The sequence below is a fragment of the Phyllobates terribilis genome, unplaced genomic scaffold (assembly GCF_046119375.1).
Source record: "Phyllobates terribilis strain yellow unplaced genomic scaffold, ASM4611937v1 Scaffold_11__3_contigs__length_659146591, whole genome shotgun sequence".
Classification (NCBI taxonomy): domain Eukaryota; kingdom Metazoa; phylum Chordata; class Amphibia; order Anura; family Dendrobatidae; genus Phyllobates; species Phyllobates terribilis.
In genome coordinates, this window is record NW_027362771.1 from 632,210,985 (window position 1) to 632,223,525 (window position 12,541).

Here is a 12,541-nt window from a genome sequence, read left to right on the forward strand (position 1 = left end):
AGGTGAAGGGCAGGGTTTTATGCTTTAAGTATATACTTATAATAGATAAAATTTTTGGCTAAATGGGATTTCTCCACAGACCTGGAGTACTACTGGAGAAAACGTGTTTGCAGCATGTGCCAGGGGTGCCGCCATCTGTGCCGAGCTTTTCTGCTTGTAGGAGCTGCAGCATAAAAAACATTTTCCTGTGTTTTATTATAATGTTTCAAAGCCAAATTGGGACGTGAGTGAAATAAGATTGATTATATTTTACTTGATCATATTTTTATCTATCTATCTATCTATCTATCTATTAAAACACTATAATGCACCAGAACATTGAGGGTTCAAAGCTTCCCTGGTAAGAAGCGAACCACCCAGATAAGAAAAATGGCTCATTTTAGCATTGTTTCGGTTCAGAAAGGTGAACTTTTTTTCAAGCTTGCCACAATGAACCATTAAAAACCACTTTTTACACTAATTTTTGTTGTGCTGCCTTTAGTTGCTTTTTTATGTATCTATCTATTATCTATCCATATATCTATCATCTATCATATCTATCTATCTATTTATCTATCTGTAATATTTATTGGCGAATTTGAAATTTACTACATCAAGAGCTTATTAATAGTGTTGAGCCACCCCCGTAGTGTTCGAGTTCGGTTCGGTTCGTCGAACACCCGTGTGTTTGCCGAACTGTTCGTCGAACTGTTCGTCGAACACCTTCGAACACCGTTAAAACCAATGGCAGGCAAACAAAAACACATAGAAACACATAGAAAACACCTTCAAAGGTGTCCAAAAGCTGACAAACTGCTCAGAAGACACAACTAACACATGGAAAAGTGACAAGTACATATAGTGATGCGAAAAGAAAAGAGGTGGAGGAGTAAAAGGAGGGGGAGACACAGATATAGGCATGTCATGCCCTTCTAAAATCCAAAAAGTGAGAAGCCGAGACGGCCAGTCCGCTCCTGCCCGTGCCACCTCCGTGTCGCCGGGTTTGTGCCAGAGCCGCGGTGAACCCTGACGGCCAGCCCCCCTCTCCCAATACTGGTGCCTGTCCGCTGGTGGGTCGAGAGAGCCCCCCTGTGGTGGAGGCAGCTCTAAGATTTTTAATTTAAATTGTCCCTCTAATTTGAATGAATACACTTTAAATCCATTTACAAGGATCTATTGGAGGGCAAGTCTCATGCCAGCAGCCGCGTAATTCCAGCTCCAGTAGCGTCCACTAAAGCTGCTGCAGTTAAAAAGCTTTTATAAGGATCGAGCTCGGCTGTCCACCGCAAGGCATCCTAGTGCCAGTCCCAGCCCCTATGCCTTGGGGTGCCTCCTGATGCTCTTCACTAAGTATCCCGTGGTCCCGAAGCATTTCCTTTGAAAAAATTAAGTGTCCAAACTACAGGTGGTGTAGCTTGCTTAACAGCCGGGATAATCCGCTGACTAGCAGACACTGCTACTAGGCACAAAGTATTTCCTGGGCTAGATGCAGTTAAAAATTTGTAAGTAGATACTCTCGTTGGATGCTGAGAAAGCATTCCATAGAGTCTCCTGGCACGCCATATATGATTCTCTTAAAAAGGTTGGGGTAGGGGTCTAGGGGACCCTTTTATAGCCAAAATCACGGCCCTGTATCACAATACGTCACCTAGGCTGAAGATAAATGGAACTGTAGCACCGAGGGCTCGGTTGCTACAGACGTATTGCACCTCACCCAGAGGTGTGATATCTCACTCTCAGATAAGGATGCAGTGTGGATCAGGACCCGACACCTGCATGCATTACACCACATTGCCGTGGGGCAGGGCGACCAATATGCCCCTGAGATGGGCACGACAGTCCCTGTCCCTGGCTGGAGTGGGGGGAGGGAACACGGAGGAAGGGGAACCCTGCAGTGCAGGAGCAGGGAGGAAGCAGTTCCTGGGTGCATTGAGAAGGGAGTATAAAAGGTGGGCACCATCTTAGTTCAGTGCAGAGAAGTCTGAGCAGAAGTGGCGGGGAGCAGGGGCTCTGCATGAGCTCTGCTCCGGAGGCGGGCCTAGTAACAGAGGCCCAGGCCTGAAAGAGGGAGAAGGAAGGAAGAGGAGCGGAGAAGGCTCCAGGAACGAGGAATGAAGGGATCCCAGGGGTGCGGACGGGCGAGTCGCCACCGCACGCCCGAATCCACCTGCGTGGAGGGGTCAGGCCAAAGGGGGAGACCGGTCCCCGAACTAGTGGAGGCAGGAAACGACCCTCAGCTAGAAACCGGAGGCTCTGACATTTTATGTGGCGCAGCCCCTTGCTCCACCCGCTAGGAAGGCACCACATAGGGTCAGGGAAACTGGCGCCAAGTTTACCAAGAGGAGGCCCGAGGCAGCCGGACAGAAGTGTTGGTAAGAAAGGCCAGACAAAGGACACACAAAGGGGGTCCTGTGAAGCGCTCCAAAGTTATCTGGGAGTTGTCTGAGCCCCTCACCTGGTGAGCACAGTACGACGTGGGCAGCCGTTACCTGCAGACGTGGTCTGGATAATAAGAACTGTGAGTAAAGGCCCTGAACTGCATCACTGACTCCGTGTCGTTACTGCTGCTGCCCTGCACCATCACCCCCATCCTCCGCATACACTGCCCTGAGGCTATACTCCTCCCGTGGGGAGTTATGCTACGCTCTGCTGCACCCACAACACCAGCCTTAGCGGTCTGCCCTGTAGCGGCGGTTCACTCTGACCGCAATCCATGGGTGGCGTAGTCGGACATTTAAACATCAAAACCACATAAATAGTTCCGCCACTGGTTTGACCGCCCTGAGCCACGGAACCGGATCGCCGCCACGAAGACTACAACCACCAGCATCCACCAAAAAGGGTCCGGCTCCGGGTGTCCCAAGGCCCAGGGGGTGCGTCAGAACATTTTCATCACCTTTCACAATCACCAATGGGACAAGGCAGGGATGTCCTCTGTCCCCTCTCTTATACATCCTAGTGACGGAGCACCTGCTCTCATCAATTCGCCATAACCCCAATATTAGGTGGATTGAGGTGGGAGGCACCGAGTACAAGTGCTCTCTATTTGCTGATGATGTCCTAGTATATATCACTCAATCACATATGTCCATCCCTGCTGTTATGGCTGAAATAGATCACTTTGTTACATGGTCAAATTTTAAAATCAATGCAGCGAAGTCTGAGGCCCTCGATGTCTCTCTCCCTAAATCCATATAGGATTCCATCCAGTCCAACTTTCCCTTTGCCTGGCCCTCACAGGGTATCAAATACTTAGGAATTCCTATTCATAGAGACCTCTCCCATCTATGTTATCTTAATTTTGGGCCCTTTATTGAACAATTCCATACAGACCACGGTTGGCAAGTTAGAACTGTAAGATTCACTACGTGAACCACTGGTGTTTTGTGGAAAAGCACATGTACACCGCGTTCCAAATTATTATGCAAAAAGTGTTTAGGAGTGATAAGGGAAGAATTTGTTTGTTTGTCAGTTAAACTCATTGATGGTGATGTGTGTCAGGGCTCTTTATATCACTGTAAGCAATTGCAGACACCTGTGCTAATTAGTTTGGCAGGTGTGTCCAATGAAAGGCAAGACTACTTAAGAAGGCTCTCTCACATTATTAAGCAGCCTACATTTTCTGCCAAAATGGGAAAGAAAAAGGATGTGTCGGCTGCTGAGAAGCAACAAATTGTGGAATGTTTAGGTCAAGGCATGACTACAATCAACATTGTGCGATGATCAGGATGAAGTGTCTTGGCAATCAAGAAGTATGTAGCTGATTCACAGTACACACGTGTGCGTGCTGATAAGGGCAAATTGAGGACTCTTTCCTACAGGCAATTACGTCAGGTTGAAAGAGCAGCGGCAAAAAAGCCTTGTCATAGCAGCAGACAAGTTTTTGAAGCTGCTTGTGCCTCCAACGTCCCCCGAACAACAAGATGCAGGGTCCTTCAGAGGTTTGCAGCTGTGCATACGCCATCCTGTCGACCTCCTCTATCCACTTCACACAAGCAGAAACGGCTCCAGTGGGCCAAACATTACATGAAGACTGATTTCAAAACTGTTTTGTTCATGGATGAGTGCCGTGCAGCGCTCGATGGTCCAGATGAATGGAGTGTAGGATGGCTGGTTGATGGACACCCCACGCAAACACGGCTACAGCGCCAACAAGGAGGAGGTGGAGTAATGTTTTGGGCTGGAATCATGGGAAGAGAGATTGTCGGCCCCTTTAGGATCCCTGAAGGCGCTAAAGATGAACTCCATAATGTATGTGGATTTTCTCAAACAGCACTTCCTGCCATGGTTCAAGAAGAAGAACCGTGTATTTCACAGCAAGATCATTTTTCTGCATGATAATGCACCATCTCATGCTGCACATAAAACATCTGCATCTCTGGCTGATATGGGCATAAAAGGGGACAAACTTATGGCGTGACCCCCATGCTCCCCTGACCTCTACCCCATTCAGAACCTTTGGAGCATCATTAAAAGGAGTGTCTATGATGGCGGGAGGCAGTTCACATCTAAGCAACAGCTCTGGGAGGGTATTCTGTCCTCATGCAAAACAATTGAAGCAGAAACCATCCAAAACCTGACAAATTCAATGGACGAGAGAGTTCAGAAGCTCCTTTCGAACAAGGGGTCCTATGTGAAAATGTAACATCACCTAGAATAAAGTTTTGAGTTGAAAACTGTTTGATTTCAGTTTCTAACAACCTGCTAATGCTTATAATTTCAAAAATGACCATTTTTTTGGTCTTTATTAAAATGAAAAGGTTGATCGAAAAGTTTGGGGGATCTAAGAGTGTGGCAACCCAGTAGTCATGATTACTTCGAATTCTGACAATATGAGGGTCATGCTGCAGGTAGTGCAGCAAGAAGGCACTTATGTGTCTTGCGCATCTCAGAGCCCCAAAATTATTTTCCGGGCTAGATGCAGCTAAAAATTATTTTTAATTTTAAATCTGGTGAAGCTTATTATAGATGGCCTAATAGGATCAGTGCTGCACACTGCTACAAAGCCCAAATTATTTTCCAGTCAAGATACAGATAAACATGATTAGTAATTTGAAAGCTTAAAACGGTTGGTAGGGTGATTTTAACCAATCATCAAGCTTTTACTCTCCCCAGGATGACACAGGGGTAGAAAAGTCGTTTCGGATCCATGATTTGTTCATCTTTATGAACGTGAGTCTGTCTACATTATCAGTGGAGAGCCGCGTGCGCTTATCTGTCAGCACACCACCAGCAGCGCTGAACACACGTTCAGACAGAACGCTGGCTGCGGGGCATGACAAGATCTCCAAGGCGTAAGTGGCTAGCTCCGGCCATTTATCCAGATTGGAAGCCCAAAAAGAGCAAGGGTCCAGTGACACAGTCGTGGCTTCAATGTTTACTTGGAGATACTCCTGTACCATCGTCTCTAGGCGTTGACTATGTGTCAGACTTCTTGTCTCCTGTGGCCTTGCAAAGGATGGGCTAAAAAAGTGGTGAAATGATTCCGCAAAATTGATGTTACCAGCAGATACTGTGGTTCTGTTACGGTTTGAGTGCTGAACACTTGACGGTCCCACGGTTGGCAAGTTGGAACTGTGAGATTCACTACGTGCACCACTGGTATTTTGTGGAAAAGCACATGTAAGATTCTGCAACAGTCTCTGCTGATACTCCTGCATGCGTGCATCCCTTTCTATGGCAGGAATAATTTCTGCAAATTTACTTTTGTACCGGGGATCTAACAGTGTGGCAACCCAGTAGTCAGGATTATTTCTAATTCTCACAATTCGAGGGTCATGTTGCAGGTAGTGCAGCAAGAAGGCACTCGTGTGTTGCGCATCCAGGAGCACCAAGTCCCTGTTGTGTTGGTGGCGAGGTAACAATCATGCTTCCTTCCTCTGTCCTCTCCCCCCAACCTCGCACAACAGAAATGTGATCAAGGTCTCCCTCATCTGATGAGTCTTCCATCAGTTCGTCCTCCACTTCTTCCTGGGCTCCTGCACCTTCCTCACTAGTTTGGCTGCTACCATGCGCCCTGGTAAAATCATCTCCCCCACCCTCACATGCCTGCCGCCCTGGTGCTGCCGACCGTCTGGACCTTGCAGATGTTAGCCCTTCCGCATACAACTCCTCCTCCTCTACTTCCTCCACCTCCTCTTGTGCCACCACCTGACTCCGAATTCTGTTTAACATGTGCTCCAGCATGTAAATCACCGGAATAGTCATGCTGATAATGGCATCGTCAGCACTAAACATCTTCGTCGCCATTTCAAAACTGTGCAGAAGGGTGCATAGGTCCCTGATCTGAGACCACTCCTCCAGCGTGATTTGCCCCACCTCTGAATCTCGTTGGCCCAGGCTATACGTCAGAACGTATTGCACCAGGGCTTGTCGGTGCTGCCACAGTCGCTGCAACATGTGCAGAGTTGAATTCCACCGGGTAGGCACATCGCATTTTAGCCGGTGAAGTGGCAGGCCCAACGACTTCTGTATAGATGTAAGTCGCTGAGCTGCGGGATGCGAACGGCGGAAGTGAGCACACAGCGACCGTGCCCTCTGCAGAAGGCCATCTAGTCTGGGATAGTGGGCTAAAAATTGCTGGACAACCAGGTTCAACACGTTAGCCATACAAGGCACGTGTGTGACATTGCCCCGGCGATGGCCGCACCCAGGTTTGCAGCATTGTCGCACACGGCCTTCCCTGGTTTCAGGTCCAGTGGAGACAACCATTCATGAAATTGGTTCTCCAGAGCTGACCACAACTCCTCAGCTGTGTGACTCACATTTCCCAGACATTTCAATGTAAAAACCGCCTGATGACGTTGAGCCCTACTGCCAGCATAGTAAGGAGGTGTGCAGGATCCCTTCTGCGCAGTTAGAAAGCTTGTGGCATGACCAGACAGGCTTTGGGTGCAGGTGGAAGACCGAGAGGAGGTTGAGGAGGCAGAAGCAGTGGAGGAAAAATGACATAAAGAGGATTGACGCACAACTCGTGGGGACGGCAAGACTTGGACAGCAGCCCCTTGTCCTGCTGTCACCATAGTTACCCAGTGCCCAGTCAGCGACATGTAACGCCCCTGTCCATGCCTACTCGTCCAAGTGTCTGTGGTGAAATGCACCCTGTCACACACAGAGTTTCTCAAAGAAGCGGTGATGTTGTGTGCGACATGCTGGTGGAGCGCAGGCACACCTTTCTTTGAGAAGTAGTGCCGACTGGGCATCTGGTACTGGGGCACTGCGACGGACATAAGGTCTCGAAAATCCTCTGTGTCCACCAGGCGGAAAGGCAGCATTTCTGTAGCCAAGAGCTTGCAGATGGTGAAATTCAACCTCTTAGCTTTCTCATGGCTAGGAGGAAATGGTCTTTTACTTGTCCACATCTGAGGGACCGAGGGCTGGCTATTGTGCTTAGACGGGGTTGATAAGGGTGTCCCCGGCAAACTGCCGGTCTGTGAGGAAGATGCAGGCGGACATGTTAGGTTGCCTTGATCCAAAGGTGGTGCTATCGATGTCGGACAGCGCTCAAGACCAGCTGGTGTTACCACCTCCAAAGAAAATGATGACCTGCCAATCACGCTGGCTGTTGCGGGTAAAGAGGTGGCAGGTCTGCGCCCCAAAACAGGTGTGACTGCTGTCCCCCCAGTCACAGAGGATGAAGAGGCCGCGGATGCACAAGATATGGCAGACGGTGGTTGGCCCGGCCGGCTAGACCGCATTGTAGCACACTGAGCTTCCCACTGCAACTTATGCTTCATGTCCATGTGCCGGTTCATGCATGAAGTACTCAAACTATGTATTTTTTGGCCTCTACTTAGCTTTTGCTGACAAATGTTACAGATAACAGGAGTTGGGTCATCTTTATCGATCTGAAAAAATGCCCAGGCTATGCAAGGCTTAGCACCCATGCGACCTGAAGAGCCACCACGACTTGTGGTGAGAGGCAGAGTTGTGTTTGAGGATGCAGTTGTTGACGTGCTTCCAGTACTACGTCTCTGTCCAGGAAGGCGCAACCTGACCTCGTCGTCACTAGCATCTTCCTCCACCTCCTCTGCTGACCTCATCTCTTGGCTGACTGTGGGTTGACAGTAAGTGGGATCTCCGACCTCATCATCATCACCCTGTGCGTTATCACACCCGTCGTCCTCAGAGCCAACCTGTTCCTGCCCTGACAAAAAACTAAAGTTGTCGCTCCAATCAGGTATTTGAGTCTTATCATCGTCTTCCTCATTGTCTCCACCAACAGGAGTTACAGTTTGGGAATGAGGGTCTACATTATGGTCAGAACCTTCTGCGTCTTGTCCTGGATCCGACTCATAAAGATTCTGGGCATCAGTGCAGATCATTTCCTCGTCTGGATTCACAGAAGCGCTGGAGTCGACCTCTGATTCCCAGGCTATAGTATGAGTAAACAGCTCTGCAGACTCAACCATCTGTTCTACCTCATACTCAGACGGGCAGCTGGAGATTTGGGAGCTGTGAGGAAGCAAGTGCGATTTGGGTGACACCTTTGAGGACTGGAGTATTTGTGATGTTGAAGTTGATGTGGAGGAGAGCCCACTTAAAGGAGCACTTGATATCCGTTGAAGCACCTGCTGTTTTTGTGCCTCATCTGGAATTTGTAGCGATTGGCGTGGCCGTAAGAAAGGGATCTTATCACATTGTCCGCTAAAAGAAGTAGACATTTTAGTTTGGCTGGAAGATGGTCTTTCTTCTGCACCTACCCCACGGACACAACCTTTTTTCCCCTTCCCAACACGCCTATTCCCCTTTCCACCAGCAGCAGGCCTTTTTCCACTCATTTTGGTGGTTAACTAATTCACAACTCTGGAGTTGTTTGCACAAAAAAACAATGGATGGTAACCGAGCAGAGCTGAGTGGCCAAACTGTGGTATTAGGCCAAAACTATTGGCTGGGTTAGATGCAGAAAATAATTATTTTTAATTTGCAACCTGATGGAGGTCAGTATAGATGGACTAATAGACCAAGTCCCACACACCGCTAGAAGCCCAAATATTTTTTCAGAGCTAGATGCAGAAATTTTTTTTATTCAATTTGCAACCTGATGGAGGTCAGTATAGATGGACTAATAGACCAAGTCCCACACACTGCTAGAAGCCCAAATATTTTTTCAGAGCTAGATGCAGAAAAAAATTATTTTTAATTTGCAACCTGATGGAGGTCAGTATAGATGGACTAATAGACCAAGTCCCACACACCGCTAGAAGCCCAAATATTTTTTCAGAGCTAGATGCAGAAAAAAATTATTTTTAATTTGCAACCTGATGGAGGTCAGTATAGATGGACTAATAGACCAAGTCCCACACACCGCTAGAAGCCCAAATATTTTTTCAGAGCTAGATGCAGAAAAAAATTATATTCAATTTGCAACCTGCTGGAGGTCAGTATAGAAGGACTAATAGAACAAGTCCCACACACTGCTAGAAGCCCAAATATTTTTTCAGAGCTAAATGAAGAAAAAAATTATTTTTAATTTGCAACCTGATGGAGGTCAGTATAGATGGACTAAGAGACCAAGTCCCACACACTGCTAGAAGCCCAAATATTTTTTCAGAGCTAGATGCAGAAAAAAATTAATTTTAATTTGCAACCTGATGGAGGTCAGTATAGATGGACTAATAGACCAAGTCCCACACACTGCTAGAAGGCCAAATATTTTTTCAGTGCTAGATGCAGAAAAAAATTATTTTTAATTTGCAACCTGATGGAGGTCAGTATAGATGGACTAATAGAACAAGTCCCACACGCTGTTAGAAGCCCAAATATTTTTTCAGAGATAAATGAAGAAAAAAATTATTTTTAATTTGCAACCTGATGGAGGTCAGTATAGATTGACTAATAGACCAAGTCCCACACACTGCTAGAAGCCCAAATATTTTTTCAGAGCTAGATGCAGAAAAAAATTATTTTTAATTTGCAACCTGATGGAGGTCAGTATAGATGGACTAATAGAACAAGTCCCAAACGCTGCTAGAAGCCCAAATATTTTTTCAGAGATAAATGAAGAAAAAAATTATTTTTAATTTGCAACCTGATGGAGGTCAGTATAGATGGACTAATAGACCAAGTCCCACACACTGCTAGAAGCCCAAATATTTTTTCAGAGCTAGATGCAGAAAAAAATTATTTTTAATTTGCAACCTGATGGAGGTCAGTATAGATGGACTAATAGACCAAGTCCCACACACCGCTAGAAGCCCAAATATTTTTTCAGAGCTAGATGCAGAAAAAAATTATATTCAATTTGCAACCTGCTGGAGGTCAGTATAGAAGGACTAATAGAACAAGTCCCACACACTGCTAGAAGCCCAAATATTTTTTCAGAGCTAAATGAAGAAAAAAATTATTTTTAATTTGCAACCTGATGGAGGTCAGTATAGATGGACTAATAGACCAAGTCCCACACACTGCTAGAAGCCCAAATATTTTTTCAGAGCTAGATGCAGAAAAAAATTATATTCAGTTTGCAACCTGATGGAGGTCAGTATAGATGGACTAATAGAATGATGCTATGCCCAAAAGATTTTACTTCACTAGGTGCAGTAAAAAAATTGGTATTCTATACACAGGTGGTATATCTTGCAACACAGATAGGCTACTCCACTGACTAACACACTCTGCAATAGGCCAAAAAGGATTAGCTTTGCTAGATTCAGCCAAATGCTGTGAAAAAAACTTGCACAGCACTGGCACAGACCTGCCTGGCAAAAACTGATAGGAACTGATGTAACCTAGTCCTGAAAAGGACTCCAATTACAATTAGTCTTTACTCCCACAATCTATCTATTTAAGAGCACAGACCTGCCTGATAAAAGTCGTAGGAAATGCTGTAACCTAGTCCTTAAAAGGACTGCAATCACAACTATTCCCTACTCCCAAGCTATCTGTATATTTGTGCGAAAATTGGCTTGAAATTAACAAGGTATAGCGCACACAGCAACAGCGGTGCCGTCTAACACGCAGCTGCAGCAGTGAGAAAATGGTGGCGACGGGGAAAATGGCTTGGTCTTATAGGGCAAGGACATGTGACATACACTGCCAAATCACACATGCCCTTGCTTGTGTGAAAAAAAGCACTTCGCTCCGTGTGTGCGCTGCTGATAGGCTGACAGATTGCACCTCCCCACTGCAAATGCGGGAAAGAGAAAAAAAAATGGAGATCTTCATTGTTCCTGCAGAGATCCATCCCCTGCCCCTCCCCCCGCCCCGCTGTACACTGAAACTGCGTATTAACATTAATTTTCATCATTACTGAGAAAAAATCCAGTTATGATTTTGGTGCACGAACAGTTATCGAACATAACCTCGAACAGCCGAATTTTTCTCAAATTGTTCGTGTTCGCCGACCGGCTCGAACACCGCCCAAAACAGCTCGAATTTGAGATTGGCGAACAGTTCGAGTAGAACAACGCTCATCTCTACTTATTAAGTGTTTCCTGTACGGCTTTCCTAATGTCTGTATTTCTTAGACTATATATAATGGGGTTAACTAAAGGAGTGAAGACAGTATATAGCAGGGATAGGATCTTATTGATTGTAGATGTTTGTCCTTTTTTTGGGACAACATAAACAGCGAACATTGTCCAATAGTATATGGAGACCACAGTGAGGTGGGAGCTACAGGTGGAGAAGACTTTCTGTCTACCCGTACTGGATGGGATCCTTAAGACTGCTAACACAATATATATATAAGATATAACAATAATTATGGATGGGATAATCACAATTAGAATGGACAAAACATAAATTTCCAAGTAAATAATGAAGACTTCAGAACAGGCAAGTTCTAGTAAAGGGAGAATGTCACAGAATAAATGGTCAATGATGTTTGAACCACAAAAATTGAGATTTGCAGTTTTTATCATATATATAGAAAGAAAAGAAAATCCAAACAGCCAACATGTAATAGACAATATCACACAATGTCTACTTGTCATGATGGCGGAATAACGGAGAGGATTACAGATGGCCACATATCGGTCATAAGACATCATGCTGAGTAGAAAACATTCAGATGATTCAGAGGCGCCTAAAAAATAAAACTGAGTGATGCAGTCAATAACAGTAATGGATCCCCCATTATTCAGTAATATGTGAAGCATGTTGGGGACAATATCAGAAATCACCAAGATGTCAGTGATGGACAGTTGTGAGATGAAGAAGTACATCGGAGTGTGGAGGTTCTTGTTGGTGGACACCAGGGTGATGATCAGGAGGTTTCCACATATTGCCCCACAGTAAACCATGAGGAAAAGACAGAACAGTGAAATTCTTAAACCTTGGCTGATTTGAAATCCTAAAAGAAAAAACTCAGTAATCTCTGTCGAATTGCTTTCCTGCATTTCAGAATGAACAAACTAGGAATCAATTGCAATTTTTAATAAATATGAAAACAATAATATATATTACACAATGTTGTGTATATTGGTTAGAAAATTGGCAAGAGTAACTGTAAAAGATTAAACATACGATATCTCGGATAAGAACTATATTGTAAGAGTCAAGCTTTACACACTTTTCAATTAGACACATAAAAATGAAATGACTTTTGTTTTGTTTTTTA

The 12,541-nt window shown here is 45.4% G+C and overlaps 1 protein-coding gene across 1 annotated transcript; it reads right to left on the reverse strand.

Annotated features, from left to right (window-relative positions):
• Positions 1-11,396: 11,396 nt before the first annotated feature.
• Positions 11,397-12,320, reverse strand: LOC141165438 (olfactory receptor 11L1-like). Its single transcript, XM_073651038.1, has one exon. The coding sequence runs from the start codon at positions 12,318-12,320 to the stop codon at positions 11,397-11,399; it is 924 nt and encodes a 307-aa protein (XP_073507139.1).
• Positions 12,321-12,541: the final 221 nt, after the last annotated feature.

What these genes read in the sequence shown, in the direction of transcription:
- LOC141165438 (XM_073651038.1), bottom strand. Translation starts at nt 12,320, where the DNA reads ATGCAGGAAAGCAATTCGACAGAGATTACTGAGTTTTTTCTTTTAGGA.